The sequence below is a fragment of the Abramis brama genome (genome assembly GCF_963993115.1).
Source record: "Abramis brama genome assembly, chromosome: 16".
Taxonomy (NCBI): Eukaryota; Metazoa; Chordata; class Actinopteri; order Cypriniformes; family Leuciscidae; genus Abramis; species Abramis brama.
Window position 1 is genome coordinate 32,075,027 of NC_139978.1, and position 22,434 is coordinate 32,097,460.

General features: G+C 37.7%; 1 protein-coding gene across 1 annotated transcript in view; it reads right to left on the reverse strand.

The window, feature by feature from the left end:
* The window catches only part of grm6a (glutamate receptor, metabotropic 6a), a 56,437-nt gene extending 34,003 nt beyond the window's left edge, over nucleotides 1–22,434 (reverse strand). The window contains exons 1-2 of the mRNA XM_084138609.1: nucleotides 22,029–22,434; nucleotides 14,012–14,611 (exon numbers count right to left, since the gene is read on the reverse strand). Coding sequence (XP_083994735.1) covers nucleotides 14,012–14,569 — 558 coding nt within the window. The 5' untranslated portion in view covers nucleotides 14,570–14,611; nucleotides 22,029–22,434. The remainder of the gene's footprint in view (nucleotides 1–14,011; nucleotides 14,612–22,028) is intronic.

Here is a 22,434-nt window from a genome sequence, read left to right on the forward strand (position 1 = left end):
GGTCACTTTTTACAGTGTGTATCTAGTTTAAATTCTCCTGTTTTGTTCAATCCTCTGTCGGTTCACGTCATCATGATTAAGGGTATGTTTACACGACAACGGTGTACTAAAAAGTTTTTCTTTCGTTTTTTTTTTTTTTTTGCATAAACGACAACATTGTCAAAACAATCCTCTTTCACAAGGATCCGCAAAACGACTAAAAACCAAGCGTGCCGCACAAGCCCTGAAAAGTGAAGCCAAAACGTCTCGATCGCCCCTTGGTGACTGGTCCTAGTATAGGTCATAAGCCCCGCCTCCCCATGTTATTCAACGGGACGTGAGACCAACTAAACAATTAAATTACACTTCAAATATCTTTTTCCAAAGGTGGTTTCTTTCATTTGCTGTCGTTTTTATCACGCTGATGTTAGTTCAAGTGTCTGTTTCAAAAATAAGTTGTTTTTTAGTTAGTTACGTGATGCGGTGGTGTAACGTCATGACTGACAGCTGTGATTGACAGGTTCTCTGAGCGAAGTAGTCACTGAAGCACCAACGGACATTTTTTCGGGATCTTCGGAGGACTGAGGAGATTGTATTTACTTTTTTTTAACAAGCCTCTTGACGTACTGCAATCAATTTTTAAAAAAGTGTGCAGAATCCTCTCTCCCTGAGTGCATTCTGCGAGAGTGAGGGCGGAGCGTTGATTTCGCGGCTTTACTTCCTGCTCACTACTGCGCAGGTCTGGTCCCGAGATTGCTACTGCGCAGACTCAAGATCCAATATGTCAGCGCCATATCGGGACTCTGGCGGCTTCAGTTCTCATCAATGGAAGAGAGCGAAGGGGCGTCGTCCATCTTTTTTTACAGTCTATGCTAAAAACACTGTATTATTCATGCCAGGCCAGTAGTTGGCGATGTCACTTTGTAAAGAAACATTACATGCCTATAAACTGAACACATAATACACATGCGCATGACATCACTGTTTTCACAAATTTGTGTTTTTGTTGTTTACATGGAGATGATAACGCTATAGTTTACAGTAACTTGCACTTTGAAACTCGATTTCAAAAGCATGCTTTTCAGACTACCAAAACACTGTTGTCATGTAAATGTACGGCAAAAACATAAAAAGTTTTCCGTTTTTAGTTGATAACGGTGTCGTGTAAACGTACCCTTTGTGTGGTTAGTGTGATTATTATTCATGTATTTTCCTGTTTATTAAAGTATCTTTGTTAGATATCTGCGTTATGCATCTCTTTTCAACTGCCACACTTGACAGAAGAGTAACAAAATGCAGTAGGCTAAATGGTAAAACTTGCACTACAACCCAGTGTGTTTATGATAATAAATTGAAAAAAATATGAAAACAAATACCAGGTTGCCATTTCAAATGGCTGACACCAGAAAACTTGCACATTCAAGTTAAAAATGGCAGCACATGTTTTTACCAAAAAAAAAACAAACAATATCGTAGAGACTTGTGAGCAGACCAACAAGCAACCACACAAAAAACACACATTAACACACTGCACACAATAACAAACCCATAGACCAACACAGTGACCATTGTAGTCCAATTCATAAACAAATTCAAATTCAAATCTTTTGAAGCAGTTCATTTTAGTGAATCAAAAACAAATCATACAACCAGTGTAGTCTGATTCATAACCAAATTAATCTTTTGAATCACTCCTTTTAATGACTCAATCAAAAATACTTACTAACTCTGTCTGATAATGTTTGATGATTTAGTCTGATGAATCCTTTATTGAATTAACTGCATTCATCATCATATAAGATGATACATCGCATACTCGTTTCATAAAAACGCAACTGCTGTTGTCTTGCGACTCTTGTATTAAAAATAACCTGAGAGGAGGAGTAATTTCTTGAACTAATCAGTTGTTATAAATAAAACCAAAAAGTATTGTTACAAAGCACAATTAAATCTTGTATATTCAAAGTCATCATTATAATGCCTGTATTTCCACTGCCCTCAATATCCACGCCCCTCTTAAAAGTAGATTTGTGCCTTCTACGCACACGTCTCCCTGGTTTACCCCTGCACTTCGCAATCTAAAAACAGCTGGTCGTCGTCTTGAACGCCTGTACAGGAAAACTGGTTTAACTGTTCACCTTACTGCTTACAATGACCATATTCAGTTCTACAAATCTGCTATAAATACTGCGCGCTCGAGTTACTACTACCATCATTAACAATGCATCCTCTCGACCAAAAACACTGTTTTCTATAGTCAACAAACTCACCAACCCTCCTGCACCCCCTATGAGTAACTCAGCAGACCTCTGTGAGTCATTTCTGCACTTCTTTAAAAGTAAGACTGATAGAATTTATACTCTCTTCCCATCCACTACCTCTACTGTTCTTACACATGTCTTCCCCACCTCTTCTACATTTGGTACTCTCACTGCTTTTGCCCCTCCAACCCCTGCTTATATCTCTGAGCTAATTAACAAAGCAAACTCATCTTCCTGTCATCTTGATCCTGCTCCTACTACTCTACTCAAAAAATGTGCACCCGTTATTTCACCATCGATTTCACTTCTCATCACTCAACTTCTAAGCACTGGTGTTGTTCCTCTGGAACTTAAAACTGCTGCCGTCACTCCTGTCCTAAAGAAACCTGGCCTCGACCCCTCTGACATGGCCAACTACCGACCTATTTCTAACTTACCATTTCTTTCAAAACTGCTTGAGAAAGTGGTTGCTGTTCAACTTCAAACTCATTTGTCATCCAACAACCTTTATGAATGTTTTCAATCTGGTTTTCACACCCTCCACAGCACTGAGACTGCACTTCTTAGGGTTGTTAATGATCTCCTTGTCGCCACTGACTCCGGCTCCACCAGTATTCTAATTCTCCTAGACATTTCCTCTGCATTTGATACAATCTCTCATAGTATTCTCATTTCACGACTCTCTGCTCTTGGTATTTCTGGAACTGCCCTATCCTGGTTCACCTCCTACCTGTCTGATCGCCAGCATTACTCTGTCCCGCACGGTGTTCCTCAGGGTTCTGTTCTTGGGCATCTTCTCTTCATTATCTACATGCTTCCACTATGTGATATCATCCGTCATCATGGCTTCAAATTCCACTGTTGCGCAGACGATACCCAACTATACATCCATTCCCAACGCAATGCTCCTTTCCCAGCACTTTCCATATCAGCTTGTATTGATGAAATAAATGCTTGGATGACCAGTAATTTTCTCAAACTCAACACAGACAAAACAGATTTACTTCTTATTGGTTCACCTCAAACTACATCCTGGGTCTGTGTTGACAGTCTCAATATTGCTGGAGTTCCAGTTCAACCTTCCACCACTGTCAAAAACCTGGGTATAATCTTTGATTCCTCCCTTTCCTTTCTTCCTCACATCTCCTCGCTCACTAAATCTGCCTTCTTCCACCTTCGCAATATCGCAATAAAACCATCAGTGATGCTGAGACCCTAGTTCATGCTTTCATCAGTTTGCGGCTTGACTACTGCAATTCTCTTTTCTATGGCCTACCAAATTCATCATTAAATAAAATTCAATATATCCAGAACTCTGCCGCCAGAGTCCTCACTTACACTAAGAAATCTTCCCACATTACTCCCATCTTACGCAGTCTACATTGGTTACCCATCCGCTATCGCATTCAGTACAAGATACTCCTTATTACATTAAAAGCACTCCATGGTCTTGCCCCAAACTATATCTCTGACCTCATCCATACATACACACCTGTCCGCACACTTAGATCATCCGATACCGGTCTGTTGACAATCCCACGGCACAAACTATCATCATTTGGTGGAAGGGCTTTTTGCACCGCTGCGCCAACTCTCTGGAATTCAATTCCACAACAAATCCCAGTCTCTCATCACTACAAGACTTCAAAACCCACATTAAAACACATCTTTTTGTCACTTGTTTCCCTGACCCCTGAATGTTCTGATTCTATATGTACTATACCTCTACTATATTATCCTTCACAGTTTATATGTATTGTCTCTATGTCATGTTTCTATGTTATGTGTATTTGTAATTATTGTAAAGCGACCTTGAGTCCTCAGAAAGGCGCTATATAAAATAAACATATTATTATTATTATCTCAATATTTGAACAATGTTTACCATATCGTATAGTGATGTCTTTCTGTCCCCTGGATAGACCGTGTTTTGAAGGTCTTGCTCTAGGGTGACTCAATATTGATGGATATAAATCTCTCGCTTGACGGAGGGAGAGACATATTTGCCATAGGTTTACCAAATCCGACACACTATTCTTGAACATCTGAGCAAATGCTTTTCCGCTGGCATGAAATGAAGTGAGCTTTTAGCCTATTTCCTTAAAGGAATGTTCCAGGTTCAATACAAGTTCAGCTCTTTCAACAGCATCTGTGCAGTGCCGTCCTTTACCACAGAAATAATTCAACTCATCCCTCGGTTTGTAAAAACAAGCATTTATTTATTTATTTATTTATTAAAAATGAACATTCAATGGAAGTTTTAAAAGCACAAACGTGCAGCTTTTTGTTGAAGCACAGCACTTATATTAATTCTTCAATACAAAATGTGTTTTTTGAGCTGCAAAGTTGTAATAATCCTTTAAGCGGTGGGACTGTTCAGCGGATGAACTTCTGACATAATGCTTTGTTTGGATTTTCCTCTATGTAAACAGAGAAGGTTTACATGTTTACTGGCTTCACATGCTCATAACAGGCATTGAAATACTGGATATAACTTTACATGAACTTCTTTGGTAAATGCATTATATTTATTTATTTTTATTTGAACAGATCGATTCAAGTTAAAACTAACAGCATTTCACCGAATTGTGCATGCTGTGCAACTATAAGCAACTAATAGGCCTATAAGGGTGATTTCACACAAATACATCATTCAATAAGGAGAGACCGAAGGACTTCACACTGGCAAGTGAAAATTGTATTGCTGACAGCCTGATAATTCAGTGTCTCGATGCATAATAATAGCAAATGACATGAAAAAGTTCACATAAAAGCATTCCCTAAAGTTCAACAAAAAATAGCCACAATTTTCTCACTTGAATTAACTACCACAGACGACAGTGCAATTACTGACCATTTAACTCACAATAACGGCAATTAGAGGAAACTCTGACAGCTAAGGTGCCTGTAGACACGTAGATTCTTTAGATCAACTAATGCAATGATTACTTATTCACAAAGAAACATGTAGCAAACTTAGATCAAAATATAATCTCTCCATTGACCCATTCCCATTGCATGCAATTTCTAAATGACTAATGCTCACATATGCACCTCGCAAAGTGCTTTCAGTTCTCAAAACTTTTACTGTCAAACATTTGCCCTGGTGATTTGCTTTCACTTTCTCTTACAAACTCAATTTGAGTTTTATGAACGGAAGCCAGCAGCTTATTGTACCAAAAGGTCCTCTAATTTTGCAGCTACTGTAAGAGCCTGATGTGTTTCTAGACCTGCAGACTCGGTTTAACGGCTCAGGGCAAAGACAGAGTAATTAAGGCCAGAAACACACTTACGCAAGTATGTGAATACAAACACTTCTAAATACACAAGCTCAATTTTATGCATCAGAAGACAATTCATGGCATGATGCAAGAACGATTTGCTGCAATGGGTGCAAAAACATGCATTGACTGGTGGGTTGCAGGTCTGTTCTGATAGCAGAAGGGGAAAAAACGTATGCTAAATTGTGCATATTAGGTGTCACGTTTGGTTTTTAGTTAATGTTTATGTTTTCATGTCTTTTATTTTGTAGTTTTCATAGTCATGCTTCCTGTTTGTCATGTGATTCCAATATCCCGTCATGTGATCATGTCATGTGCTTCTGTTAGCACTAGGATAGCACATTAGGATAGCAAAATAAACAAGCTTTTAAACTTTTAAATGGAGGATAAAATGCTTACAGTAAATGTTGTTCTTCAAACTCTGCTGTATTTGCCGCAGATTCATTCGTCACTTCTATTTGTAATAATGTCAACATGGACAGGTTGTGATGCAAGGTAAAAGAAAAGCTTTACATTAAATATGGGATACTGAAGCAAAGCCAACTGAGAACCACTGCATTAAATTGTAATCTTCTGCATTCAGTTTAATAGTTTGAAGAAAATCATGCTGAGCAAGTTTGCAAAGTTTTGTATTTGGTATTAAGTTTGTAAAGATAAACTTTTGACATGTTTCTAGCAGCTACTGTACCCCAATAATAAAACGCTATAAAATAAAAAGGTTTAATGTCACATGCATTTAAAGGGAACTCTAGTGCACCCTTAAATCTTGAGATTTGATTGGCACATGCAGGTTGAGTAGATTCTAGATTAAGTAGATTCAGTTCAAATCTAGACTTAAAAACACATCTCTTTGACCTAGCATACACATAACACATTATAGACTTCTATAATTCAATGTTAGGATGCATAGATTAGGTCAGCCGGAATCGGGAACACTTCCCATAAATCCTGATGTACTTGTTACATCATAAGAAGGATGGTGTTTACGCTAATATTAGTCTCTCTGTTTATCCCGAGGTTTACCGCAGTCCGTCGGATCCAGGCCGTATCCAGATCTGATGAAGGATCTGCGCCTGGACACGATGACAACGCAGTCCTGAAGTGTCAAGCAGTCCATCCCCTGTTAAGGCCTCCTTCCCTTCCCTTTACCTCAGTACAGATAAAACGTTGTCGGGATAATTCCGGTTCACGTGGCTACGCGGAAGCGATAAAAAATTATTTATTATAAATGTTTAAGGCCAGACAAGTAGTTTGTTGAGGGTTGGTTTGTAAAGAAGGACTACACGCCTGTGCACATATACAGTATAATCAAACACGCATTCCTATAGACTAAACACGTGATGTGCATGAGCACGCCGTCAGTGTTTTCACGGGTTTGTGTTTTTGAGGTTTGCGCAGAGATTTTCACATTTCATACCTAATGATCTTTGCAACGGAAGTGAATCAATCAATCAAAACTAACTTTAGCTGGACAATAACTTTATTCTAGAGCTGTTGTAAAGCCAAAACAATCTCTGTTATTGTAATTTCCTATTATCACTGTAAAGCTGCTTTGAAACAATCTATATTGTTAAAAAGCGCTATATAAATGAAGGTGACTAGATACAAAAAGTTGTGTCTGCATAGGGGATGTTTTTGGCCAAAGCTTATTCATGGATTAAGGCCCACATTAATTTCCCACATTTTGATTGCTTGGTTCACCTAATTAGGCACGAGGTTTAAAGAAACGCATTTGTTGTCAAAAAACAACAACATACTCATATTGAGTTCAAAAAAGGTCCCCCGTCCCACATACCGTGAATTTCACTGTTCTATTGTTTTATAATCTCATCTGATGCTTTTGGCAAGAGGCAATCAAACTCCTCTGTTCTATAAACATCTAGGTCTCTGGCCCATAAAACTAAGAGTCAGCAAGGGATCTCTGCAGAGTTGTATGCCACATAAAGACGAGCCGTTAAAAATTGAGTACCTGGAGCTGTTTCATGAGCCAGAGCACTAAGTCTTATCATTAAAAAAACATGCGGTTTGCTACCGTGTCCCATCCAGCTAGAACGGCCACAGAAACGACATTCACAATTATGCAACTGCGGCACAGCTGAAGAGCTGATTTTTACTGCAGTTCACGCGGTCTGTCGGGGCTTATGTGGCTCTTCCATTGGAAGGTCTGTGACCGCTTTGTAATCCAAATGAGAATGTGTGTATGTGTGTGCGTCTGAGAAAAAGATGTCCGAGCGACTCGGAGAAAGACGTGAGAGTTGTGTATGCGTGTGCATGTATGACTCCCAGCATGCTTTCTGGAGCACTGCATTGCATTAAAGGTCTGTGCATGCTCATAGATGTGTCATCTCTGTCTGTTAAGCGGGAAGGACGTGCCGTCTTTAAAGTGAGCGTCTGACAGGGAGAGTCATAACCGTGGGGTGAAGTAAAAGCTCATTTAACTCGGCTGTGATCGCGTTTGCCCTGACCGTGGAAAGCACGAGATATGGCCCCTCTTGCGTCAAGACACAGAGCTAAAAAACGAGAAATGATAACACATGCTGCATCCCAATTCACATACTATCTGTCATAAACAGTATGTGAGATTAGAATTAGTGCATCCCAAATTATAGTTCGTAGAGCAGTGAGCCAAAGGTGCCAGGATGGATTTCGAAGTGTGCATTCGTGCATGCTTTGTTTGGATGACAAAAGCCACAACCCCTTGAGGATGGGAAGAAGAGTTTGTGACTGTGCTATTTTTAATTTTTTCAGCTGTAGAAAAATGGTGTCGAATACACAGCTGATACTGTCACTACAGTTTTTAACTGTACAGTAATTAATAATATATGTTAAGGTTTCAAATTAATTTAAGTTTAACTTAAAATCTGACTTTAAAGTGATGATGAAAAATTCTGTCATCATTTCTACTCAATTTTTGAGTCTACTCAATGAGAGTCAATGGGGTCCAACATTGTTTGTACCCCAACGCTCTTCAAAATATTTTCTTTTGCAGAAGAGAGCAAGTCATACAGTTTTGGAACGACCTAAGGTTTGATTTAAGAAAAAGATGACAAAATTTAAATTTTGGGGTAATCTAACCCAAATTAAATTTTGGGTAATGAATTTAGCTAGATACAGTTTGGAAATGGAATACATACTAAAAATACTGTGCAACATACATTGTGTTTTTAAAGTCAGTGGTATATTGCCATATTTATTTAAAATGTTTTATCCATGCACATCATTATTTTCTTTAAAATTCATGTGCTCTCGTAATCTTTAATCAAAATTCCCCGCCCTCTTGCAGCAACATCTCTTCTCTTCTCTGATGATGTGTTTATAGGTGTGAGGGGCGGGACAACCTGTCACTCACATGAGATCGACCAATAGCAAACCATAACCATCCAATCAATTCCTGGTTGACAAAATCAAGTCCCTCCCTACATTTTTTTCTTATTCAAGAAGCTGTTTCACTCAAATATACCACACTTTAAATGGTTAGTGAAACACATTGTTGTCAAATGACCTCAAATAAAAACAATAGTTTTGCATAATACAAGTTTGTGTAAAAAATATCTTGAAATTTGTCAAAAAAATAATTTGTTTGAGCACATTTTGATAAATAGACAAGTTCATGCAAAAATATGCATAATATATATTCTATAGTATGAATGTAGTACATTCTAAAAGTGTTATGTAATGTAAATGTAATTTACAATCATAAGCAAAGTACATACTTTCAGTGCGTAGCATAAGTATGCGAATTGAGACACATTCATTCCTGACATGAAGACTTGAATAAACAAAGACTTTCCACAAACGACAGGTGTTTGGCGTCAAAGACATCAAAGAAATGTCCAGAACTCAAGCATTGTGCTCGCAATCTGTCTCATGATATTTTCATGATGTTCTGACACATCAAACACATTTTAATGATCGACTGTGTAAAAATATCAGTGAAACAACAGGCTTTTCGTATGCAAAACATGGGCTAAATGGCTGTTTGAAACTGTCCCAAGCATATTTAAACAACAAAAACATGATAAATGGAAAGAGGTGGCTGTCGAGCCTTTGTCCACGCTTCAGCGAGCAATCTGTAGACTGGAATAATCACTCGCCGTGGTGCTGTGCCCCTCATCATACAGACGCAAAAAGGTCCGTTTAATGAAGATCCACTGTACCTCTGCTTTTGTTCCACATTCGTTTCAGACTTTATTCCACATGTGTTTAATTAGAGGGTTGGCTACAGACAGCTGTCCCCACAGACTCAGCCTATTGTCTAACACCTTTCTGTCATTCACAACAGCACAATGGGATAACTTACTGTGAAATTAAAATGCACTCAATGGTTTTTGTATATTTTAAATGAAATTTGAATTTCAGTCTGTTTGGAAAATATTCAATAGAGAAACATTTTAAATATAGACACCGTGACCTGCTTTTTCAATGTTTAATTAAGATTAATTAAGATTCTATTTCAGTCTTTCTACCTCAAAATGTCATGTTTAATTCAATGCATTACTTGTAGTTTTTTTGTAATCATTTGAGAAATTTCAGACAATGAAAATAGTTTTAAAGTAAATCTTACACCATTTTTAGTGTATGCTTACCATAATGTACTAAGCTGGAATCAGATTGTGAAACCATAATACTTTAATATACTGTAGTATATTCATGTACCCTAAGGTATTATAAAGAATATCATGGTATTATCATCAGGTTATGTCAATATCATAACTACACTATTATTATAGCAAAAAGCCTCCCAGTGCCCAGTTGAAGGCATTTCTGACTTTCATGTTCATGTTTCGTATACCATACACAGTTAAATACGAGAATATACAAATATGACTTTGACATCTTATCATAACCAGCTTATGGGATCCCCTAAAAAAATTAAATATGCATTTGACAAGGGCAGAAATCAACTTAGGGGCTTAGCAATGGTGCTGTTAATGAGATTACAGAATTTCCATGACAACTGTGAACTGGAAATGCTGTATTTAGGAACAATAAAGCTGTATTTTTTCTTTGATCAATTACAAATAAACACGTAAGGCCTTGGTATTCATGCGATCACTTTAATCTGACATCCAAACGCAAACTCAACTTCATCTCAGATGCTTCCCCTAAAATTCATTTGGAAAAATAAAATCTTTTTATGTATAATCTTTTTAGATATGGGCCATTCTGCAGAATTGGTGCAAACTGCTGTCCCAGAACCAAAAAAACACATTTAAAAAGCATTTAACTAATCAAATCTTAGATGTTTACTAAGATCCTTCTTTTATCTATTGAATCCCACAATAATATTTAAAATATCAGTAAGCTTAATATACAATAAAATCATAATTTATTAGGTACTTTCAATTGGGAGGTGGCTGTCCCGAACCCCAACCCCTAAATTTAAACTTGTGAGCAATTATATTGAAATAATTTTTGCAATTTTTGCAATATTTATTTTATATTTTCTTTGTAAATCATGAAACTTTATATTTAAACAAGTAATAAAAACTCGTTGAGTGTTTTAGCGCAATTTTCTGACCTCATGGGATCACAACACTAAGAGATAGTAAATCTTTTCCTGGATTTTTTTTGTGCGTTCCCGAGATTAGACCTTCCTTAACATAATGCCGAAAACCCGAAGTCTCTAGGTGGTCTGGTTGAGGAGTAGATAGAAGTGCAAGATTGGTGCGCACAGACAGAACAGAAATCATGAGTTAACAATCGCAATTTTGTCCGGTGGAAAATTGCGCTAAAAATGTGTCCCGCATTTTCACGTGACTACCGAAACAGAGTTTTAGTCCATTGGCTGAGTCTGATTCAAGTTCAGGCTTCTAAATAAAAGAGGTCCATACAGTCCAGCCTAAAAAAAATCAGCTTTTTGTAATGATTTGAGCATTTAGAAACCAAATGAATGAGACAGCTGTTGTCAGATTTCATTGGTGATTTCAAATATGAAATTTAAGCTTGGTGAACAGCTTTGGACAATTGTACTTGCATGACTGAAAAGGCTGCCTGAGAGGCGTTTTAAAGATCGCCACCAACTGAAACGACTTGGCTTAAAGGGACTTGGAGGACTAAAAATAGACACAAAGGAGTCCATTTTTAAGTATAACAAGTGTATAGAGTTGTAAACTGAATGTAGAGAGCAGCTCAGATCATGTGGAGAAAGGGCTCAGTTCATATCTACTGTATGATTAGCAGAAGCAAAGCAGAAATGTTCTTGCTGCCTACAAGAATCAGATGAGATTAAAGAGATCTCATTTGTGGTTTTATTTCCCAATGGTCTCTCTTGAAGGTTTTTTGTTTTACCAAAGCAGGTCGATTAAGATCAATCGGCGATCATTAAGAGCTTTGTTCACAAATTAAGTACGGGCTCTTTATAGCTCAGTAATGCACCACAGATGGGTTAAGGGAGCACAAACTGTAATATGACATTCAAAACAGCTTCTCTTGGAGTCTTAACCAGAGTACACTGAACCGTAGAAGCCATATAGAATCCCTCTGACTATGTTGTCTTGTTCCATTAGGGACGAGCTAAAAAAAAAAGCTTTATTAGTCTGTCACTCGGTCGACTCTCATAAAATCAATTTCCCATTTCACCTTACAAAAGAGAAAAAAAGCCTCTACATGCACTGAGAACAATATGTCCGATTTTCATTTCGCTTCAAACATAAGAACCATGTAGGAAGGGATTTGAGTCTTGTGGAACCCGAGGATATAGGGAGCAAGATAGCCCTCTCAAAAAAGCTTACACCAGGGGAGCAAATCACACCATTCGTCACAGAGATTCTCTCATTCTCGGGCAGGGTGTTCAATGCCAGGAAGCCATGTGTACTCAGACGAGTCTAATATTGCACTATGAGGGAGCCACCAAGAATGACCCTCTTGGGAGGAAGTTGGAGCCATTTCAGGACGAAAAAAGAATAGTTGTTCGCACTTGTTTCAACCTCCTCCAGCATTTGTTTGCTAAAGGAAAAATGTGCACGGGTTTTGTGCTTTGTTGTGGGAACAATTCTGATCATAAATGCTTGTGGTTGCCAATTATGCCCAATCACAACCTTGTCCCTGCCAAGCTATTCAGTTCTCGCTGTAGTTGTTTCTCCATGCTTTTGTTGTAGCAAACACACTAAAAAAAACTCTGATTACACAAATGTGCTCTCTAATCTTCGTCCAAATTGAGCTTGATCCAACAACAATGCACTCACCAGTTTTTCAGACAAGCAAATTGGACACTCTGAGTCACAAGTTCACTCATGCACATGCAAGATTTATTTCCAGGAAATGTTTAGCAACTATTATTGGGCTGAGATGATAAGAGGTCATATGATGCACGAACAATGTGGGGTTTAAATCGAACTGTAAAATTTTAAACATAATAAGCAGTTGCCACAATAATGACAGAGTAAAGTTAGTTCAACGATGCAAAGTAAAGTATCACAGGGTTTTAAAGCTCTGCGTGTTTGGATGAGGATCACTAAATATGATTGCTTCTCAAAGTGAATATGATATGCAATGATAGTTTCCCCCACCATGGCAAGCATCACGGGAGGTTGGCATTTCGAGATGTGGATGAAACATTTATCGCCACAACACATGGAGCTTTGTAATGTCAGCCCAGTGTTATTGCGGTCCAGACGCGAATTCTCCAAACCTTCCCATTAAAATTCAACAAGCGCAGAACGCAGAATTAATGATTGCTGCACCAAACAGCACAAACTACCACTGCAACATCTTTTGAGAATTGAAAGTTTGGTACTGCATAGAATCAGAATCTAGAGCTGTTGAGAATAAAAATTAGCCTAAATGCTTGCTGGATTGAAGACAAAGCCGAACTTATATTCAAAAGCCTGCGGGACACCAAAGAGATAGAGGCTGAATCCATGATCAGTTGGTCTATCTAATCCTCCTCGTCAATTAACGCCAGGTCTTGGCCTGTAGGCATCGAGATCCAGTCAACCATCCATTTTGATGCAGACTGACAGGTATAATGGGGCAAACCCTAAGGTATGGGAGTACAAAGTGATAAAAAAATAATAGGGTCAATGTGAAAATCAGACAATCAGACTATCAAACTAAAACTACCCCTAAAATCAAAGGGAAATTAAAGGTTGATGTAAACCTAAAATTATTTGTAAAAATCTGAATTTCTGATTTGATGTCGTTCCAGGAATTCCAGATTGTAGCTCGAAGACCAACAAAGATATTGATCAAGGAACATGTTGAAATCACTGCAAGCTGAAGAAAATACACATATATACCAAAGTTGTGTTTCATTCAGAACATTCCTGAATTTGAATTGGTTATGAATTGAGGTGGCAAACATTATGCAAAATTGCAAATCAAACTGAATGTTAACTTAAATTTAAAGAAATTTTCAAGAAATTCATATTACTAATTATGATCATACAATTATATTTTTTAATTTAATTTATTTAAAGGTTTAATAAGCCTCATGGATGGAGAGAATGATAGACAGATGGATGGATGGATGGATGGATGGATTCTCACCTCAAACAATCGCAGGACATTGGCCACCATGATGGACACCGAGCTGCCTGACGCCCCTATCACGCCCACCACACGCTCAGGCTTGCGTATGATTGGTTGTTCGCCATTGGAGCAGCGGATGTCAGACGTGTCTTTCTGAATGAGAGCCTGGACAAATGTCAGAGACTGCTCTAGAGCGTAAGTGTCCCTGGAACATGTATCAAGAATCCGGGCCCCTAGTGTGATGTTGGGCAGTAGTTCTGGGTCACTGTTGATCTGGTCCAGTGCGTACAGCATGGCCTCCATCCGGTGGATTCCTTTCTCTTTCTTTATTTCTCCACACGGGACCCCTGCGGGACCCCTGGAATGGACTGGGAAAAGGCCTCCCAAGGTGATGTCTCCGGGGATTTTGATGGAATGTGGGTGCGAGTGGTGGTGAACCGATGAACACGGGCTTAGCCACACCCACAGAATCCACAAGAGGAGTGGCCATATGGTAGATTGACAGCTGCTCCAGCTTAAACCCCGGAACATCCCGACCTGATGGTTCAGCAAGAATGGAGGAGGGTGTGACGTCATAATGAATCAAACACGTCAGTGTTCATCCACTATCTGAGGAACCTGTAGGAGATAAACAAAAATATGAAGAAGAATAGGGGAGGGGGGTGTACATTAAAACAATTAGAACTACAAAAAAAAAAACTACATTAGAACTAAAAAATTACAATACTAATATTTCTGGCTGTCTTCATTTCTTTATTGCAATTCCCATTTAAAAATGTTGGTTTATTTCGATTAATCATGCACCCTAACATATTAAACTCATACAAGTCCTGCATGCCCTTTTGACTTGACTTTTGACTTTGCAACCCAGACCACCAATTCATCCAAATTGTAACACACAAAAAAGTAAACATCATGAATCAAATTGGCAACCACCTCACATCAGTGTGCTAGAGCAAAACTTGAAACTTTTAACTCTACATTCTTACAATGCACTGTTCCCATTGAAATCAATGGATTCACAACACGCTCTTATGACAATGATTCTACAATAGTGTTTTATGGAAAAAAATAAGAGTAATTTGAATTTCTAGTACTCTCTAACTATTCATGCACAATGTATAACACATCATAAACAAGATCAGATACAATATGCTTTAAAGAACGCAGGTTTCATTCTGAAAGCATCCACTGGGAAAGGCACTGCATTGAAACCCTGTGAATGGAGAGTGATATAGGCTGGCGTGTGGTGAAGCTCCAGGGAATGGATCCCAACTGCTCTGATGTGTACTGATTGTTAGACCAGCTGTGGTAAGAGTGCCTCTCCAAAGGGTTCAAAGTTCAATGGAAGATTGAATTTGCTCAGAAAGCAGCAAGACAAAAGACAGAATTCAGCTAAGAATGAGAGAGACTGTAGCCAGTAGCTGAATCTTCAATACAAGAAAAGTTAACTTTGAGGTTGAGAGTGTGTAGAATATTGCTCTTCTCTACAGGATGATCATACCGTTACTCAGAGATGCGAGAAAGAGTAATCCATCGGGGAAAGATCAACATACCTGTATATGAATGAGAATCAAGATGGTGCTTCTTCAATGATTTTGAGTATAAACTAACAAGTTTATTTATAGATGCAACACAGGAGAATTCTGTCACATTTGTCATTTTCCTGAATCAACAAATGTCATCCTCAGCATGTCTCTAATGATTTTGCTTCACACTGTAGCATTCTGTGGAAATGACAGTGATGGAAATTACATTTTTTCCATCACTGGAAAAATTGGACTTTTCTGAGACTAAATTCATACCAAGCATTTTATGCATCCTAAATAGAAACGATAAAAACAATTTATAAATAACATTTTCTTATTAAATAATAATATTTTATTATAAAACAGTATCTATTAGAGCTTGACTTGAATGGAAATGACAATAAAATATTCTATTCACAAGTGTTACTTTCATTTTTCTTTGCACATTTACATATGGCATTGTTTGATTATTTTTTTGTTGTATAATTGGTCAAGTCAAATCACTTTTATTTTTATAGCGCTTCATACAATAAAAGGTGTCTGAAAGCAGCTTCAGAGTAATAAACAGGTAACAGGTAACAAAGTAACAGAATTAATTATGCAAACTTCATCAAATATGCATAGACAAATTCAAGTTCTGCTGTAAAGAAGCTGTAATCGTGTCGTTATTCAGCTCATTTCAGTTCAGTGTTGATTCAGTTCAGTTCAATAACTGTGAAAAGTTTATTCATTATGAAACAAGCTCAATTTTGCTATAAAACAGCTCTACAGAAGACAATAGTGCAATTATTCAGCTTCTACCGATAGTGTCAGTGCAGTCAAATCAATAATATTGCTGAATATTAAGTTGGTAATTTCATTTTTTTTTTTAAGGGGAAAGTAAAAATATAAAAGATATAAAAATTTATAATAAAATTATAATAATAATAAATATACCATTGGTGCTCGGACCCTAAAAAGGCATTTGAGAAGTAGCAAGAAAATTATGAAGGTAAAAAGCTTTAACAGATTTTTTAGCATCACCTTCCATACTAATTATTGAATCAGACTGCCAAAGTCAAACTCGTTTTTTGTTTGTTTGTTTTTTCAGCACGCAGTCAACAGTACACAATAATTCCATTCCGAACACAAGCCATGGTTTATGCACGAGAGAGGAAGGATAAATCATGGGGCTGCATCTGACAGCTTTCAGAATCTCTTAGTAGAGAGGCATTACACTTTGATGAAAATTTTACATTACACTACTCCAGAGCACATCGCTGTAGCGAATGCATATGCCTTTTGCTGCAGTTGCTTTGCGTTAGATCAAAACTGCAACATCTACTCAGTGACAGGTGTTCAGCAGGAAACTTCAGATATCGAACGCTGGTGTTTCAGTTCTTTATGAGCCTTGATTGCATTTACAGTAGGAACTGGATATTGCATTTGCTTGGACTAGCCTAATCAAATCCTAAACCCTTATGCTCTAAACGCCAGCTTCTCGTCCTGCCTGCCAAAGGCTTTTTCTCTTGCCTTCCCTATAAATTCATTCAGCTAACACAAATCAGATTGAATATCTAGAGCAAAGAAATAATTTGATACTGTTATCAAACATTTTTTCCCCCTTACATGAGCTGAAGATGTGTGTGTAAAGTGCCAGAGCACCACATTGATACTTCTGAAATTAAAAGACATATTTAATATTGCAAACTAATTGTTTTGAAAGTGGGTTCATTTCCTTTTGATTCCAGGCTGACACTAAAGTGGCAGAGGCACAACGTCAGGCGGTAATCGAAGGAGACAAGCTTTTCCCTGCGCTCTCTCTGGTAAATATCATTTTCACGGTGATAAAACATCATTTGAAGCTGTTAAACATAATGGGCTGTTTTAATAATCCATGGTGGCATCATCTAATCACAGTAATCACTGTTTGTGAAGGACCTCGCATGGTTGGCGCACACAGCACAGTGGCCGCATGCTGTAACGTGGCATCAAAATAAACTCAAGACCGCTTTGTGCATTCAGACAGGGCGAACGGTTTTCACAGGACACCTCCCAAAGCTGATCCCATCTAAAGAAAGAGACAAACCTGTAAACAAGCAATAAAAGCCACCAATGAAAAAGCAGCATGTTTATGAGGCATTTGAAAAGGGAGAGGAAAACGCTTTCTAAATCATTTGCACATCAGAGACAGCTAATATGACTAGCTGTAGCACTCAATAATAGAAGACTATTATAATAGATTTCTGTCTTTCACTGAGTTTCTTTGCTTTTCCTTCAATATATGCAATTAACTTAAGTATTATATCACTAAGAACTTGAATTAAAGTAGAAACCTAATTATTAGGAATGGCCTCTGCAAAGGAAAAAAAGATAAATCATTAATTTCTTAACACAATTTCTTTAATCCCTCAGCCAAAAAAAAAAAAAAAAAACATTTCTGGTATTTTCATGTTCAACTAAAATCCCAATTTCATTTCGTAGTCTGTGAACAGAGGCCCAGTTAATGCTTTTTAAAATTCATCAGCTGAAACTATTAATGCCCATTCGGGTGTCTGGGCTGGTGACAAATGGTGAGGTCATTCCCAGCGTGACATACTTACTCAAGATAATGTGATCACTCTTCAGAAATGAAGGGCTGGAATAATGGATAATACAACAAATCATTGGGGGCTTTTTTCCATCGTATTAGACCTAAATCGTGCAGCTGATATCCATTAGGAGCCGTTGGGAAGTTTGAGAGAACTCGTTCTGAAATGATAGACTAGACGAAGTCAAAGTGACCTGCCACAAAAGAGAGTGTCGCATACAGGAACTGTACCTGGATTAAGATGGACCATTCTGCAATAATGAGGTCAGCAGTTCGTATATAAGCTGAGGGTCTTTGCAATAGACTGTCCATGATAGTTGTAACCGACACTGGGGGTATTTTGAAAACCCATTCATCTTCTTGTTACCTGGATATGAGGGTTCATTCAGGATATAATGGACAAAAGGAACTTTGGCAAATCCTACATTGCGCAGAAAACAAGCTAGAGCCACAGCAAAATGTGGTCCAGTCTCAAATGCCGCCCAACATGAGCATACTTTGGTGATGTAATGATGCATAAAGGACAGGTAATAGTCCGCAACAGGCAAAAGGGTGAATCGAGGGTGCAAAAAGATCCCTTCAGAATCATAAAATGACAAATGAGACATGCTACGGTCTTGTTGGTTTCACTGACACATACAACATTTGACCATCACAAGAAATGCACATCAAGTGTCTGATTTGGGACAAGGCCTATGTCATGCAACCAATGTACACAGCTTTTTGGTTACGGAAAAATGTTCTGTTGAATTTCAGAATTTGTGAACAACTAAAACCTTGATAAACTCGTAATGTCATATCTGGGCATTTCTGATTGCTACTAGGAAAACAAAGCTACACTGTGTAATTTTTTAAGTTGATTCTTAGCAAAAAACACTTTGTTCTTTCAAAATTATATGTGCTCATTAATGTGTAATTACTTCTACCAACTAATTAAGTATTCTCGTAAGCGTAGAATCTGCCATTCAGAATACATACGAGCGAGTCGCTCAAATGGCGGCAGCCATGTTGCACCTCCATCTTGAAAATACATTAGCCAAAGAGGGACATACCTGGAAATTCAAGCCTCGCCTTTCGCGTTTTGACACTCAGTGGCACCGTGACGAATGCGAGGGGGAGATTACTCGCGACTGCCGGCAGATTTGAAATAATACGGCCACCGTAGGAGTTAAAACGCCCTCGGAATGGGAGGGGCTAGAAAGTAATATTCAGTTGGTAGTCATAAACAATTTCACCGCTAGATGGAAGAAAATCCTACACAGTGTAGCTTTAAATATTACAACCAAGGTTAGGTTGGTTAGCCCCTGCTGGTAGACGCTATTACTACAGCGTTGGACACAAAAACATCTTCCTTCACTGACGAATTCAAAAGTAGCTGTATCAAGGAGTTTTATTTATGTACTAAGTAGTTTTTCTGTTTGTCTCAGAGCTGCCTTGCTTTATTACAGAAGACTGCCAGTCATGTGTGTAATGATTGAAGTCAGCTGGCATTTGTTTTATAATATTGGGTTGACTAAATTGGGAAGAAAAAACTAAATAAATGTCAAGGTTTACATTTAATTCAGTAAGATTTTTTCTTCAAGACCTATTAAACTGTCTACTGCAGTCAAGTAGGAAAAGTAACACAAAACAGTAAACTAGAATCAAATCTATGCATACCGAATCGAAATATGAAAATCGAGAATTGATTTTTAATCGAATTGTGACCTCAAAAATCGATTTGAATCGAATCGCGAGGTACCAAAAGAGCCCCACCCCTATTTGTTTGCACTCCTTGCTTTGAATATTATGTTAAAAACTTGAAATAAAATATATACAAAACCGTAAAAATTATTTTCCCCATCTTCCTGACATCAAAAGCCACTACTGAAGATTTTCAGTCCATCAGTCCTGTGTTGCCATCAGCCAATCAGAGTTATCATTACATCATTTTCTTGCTTCTCAACAATAATTAGTCTCACTATTTATGGCTTTTATGGCTCAGGTGGTTAGCAAAAAAAAAAATCCTGCATATGGAACTAAGTGCCCATGAGTACAAAAAAAATCACTTCTGTCGTGAAGGATTTCACATGAACTCTTGCTGATTTTTCTAGGGCCATCTAACAGATCACACGCATTAACAAACATAGATCACACACTGTGAATTCTTGACATTATGCGAGAGGGCACAGGGAGCAGCTACAACACTTTTTGCAAACATCCCTGACGACACATGACATTGTGTTCACACAAATGGAAGACTTTTAAATGCTGACCTCTCATGCACATACGCATGACACAGCCGACAGGGGGTTCACTGTTGCAATGATAATTCAAAGAGACTCAACAGACCTCATAGCATGGATTAAGAAACTAGGAATTCATCCTACAGGACATGGAAAGCAGATAAAAGGAGCTTCAGACAACTGCACAAAAGAGCACAAAAGTCATCTATATTGCTATGGTTGTCAAAGCCTTACAAGAGCTACTTAACTCCTCTTTTGTGTAATCATGATGGACATGTCAAGGCCTATATGAATATCTACATTATGAAATAATGCATCCAATACTGTTAATGCAGACCTATGTCCTTTCCAATGCTTATACACATCATATGCTCACTACACTAAATTTGCATAATAGAGGCACATCAAGGAAACAAAATCCATACAGGATTAAAGATGCATTGATAAAATGATCAGAATGGCTTTTCCCAACAGAGAAAAAAAATTAAATCCCAGCCCATTTCTTTACATTATGTTTGCCCAAAATTTTGAGATTGCTCTGTTGACTAAATGCAAACATTGTGGAATATCTGCAATTTCAGCAGCATTTGAATGCCAGTATCGTTTACAGTTCACTATTGAATTTGAGGCTTTTTAAATACCTATAAAACATGATGGGAATGCCAGAAGTTTCAGAACAGTTGAATATAGGGTAACACTTTATAATAATGTCCATCAATCACATTAACAAACATTATTTCATTATATAATGCTCAACATCTTTAATGTTGAATTAAAAATGTAATAAAAATTTGATTCATATATTTTATGAACTAATCTGTTAAGTAAGGCTTATTTACCTTTACAAAAAAGTACCATGATACAATGATGTTATTAGATAATGGTAAATAACACATATGATACTGAATGCATGATTACTTACCATATGCATTTATATACAAGGCACAGTATGTACATTGTATTCCAAGGTACTTCAAGGAATACCATAATAATAGTTTCCTAAAAGATGTTATTATGGTTCTTTGTCCCAAAAACCTATTTCCATGGTACAATGCATAATATCCTAAGCATATTCAGTTACACTTTATTTTCAGGTGTCATTGTTACATTGTAATTATGTAGGCTATGTATGTACTGACTAATATTACTTAACAACATGTAGGCTACTTAGGCTACTATAGGTTAGGGTAGGATTAGGGTTTGGTTTACGGTTAGTTGCATGTAGCCTATTTATGCATTATTTACTGTTATTACTATGGTACATGTAGCCTAACATATGTAACAAGAACGTAAAATAAAGTGTTACCGCATATTCAAATAGCATGGAATTTACATTGTACTTCAAGGCACTTCAAGGAATGCTATAATATCATCATACCATTGTCCAAAAGCATAATACCATGGTAGCTTGACGTGGTACTGTATGATTGATATTTAATTAATTTACTAGGCTACTCCATTTACATAGTTTCTTGGAGTAGCTACCGTGTTGCATGGATAAAAAAAGAAAAGGAAAAAGGTAATAAAAACATGATAATACCATGGTACTTTTTGTCCGTCCATTGTATCATGTTTTAATGACTTTAAGAAAAAACTGACTGAAAACCGAATAAACTTTGTGGGCGCGCGCGACAAACGACATGTGTGAAAGATTTACAACACGACAAAAACTTAAGATTTACAACATAAACATCATTGTCCGATTATTTTACCTGTTCATCCTGATGTTGAACTTTCTCCAAGTCTGTCGAGACATCCACGACTTCTCCTCAAACCCTCGAATACATTACGACTCACTCAAACCACCTGCAGATTTGGGCATTTGTTTAGTTCTCCTATGACCTATTGAGATCACCTATGACCTGTTTAAAGAAAGCCGGAGCTCTTTTCCATTGTTTCATTCATTCAGTGTTGCGCTCCTCAGTTCTGTCCGCGTTCTCGCCTCGCTCTGCGTTTTCACCATGAAATGATATTCATATCGAACATGCAGTGTTTCTCAACACTGTGCCGCTTCTAATCTCTATCAAATCTCCTAAAAGCTCGATTCCCCTCCCTTCCTCTCGCTCTGTTGCTCTCGAAATGTGTGTGTGTCTCTCCCACTCTCTCTCTTTTCACTCC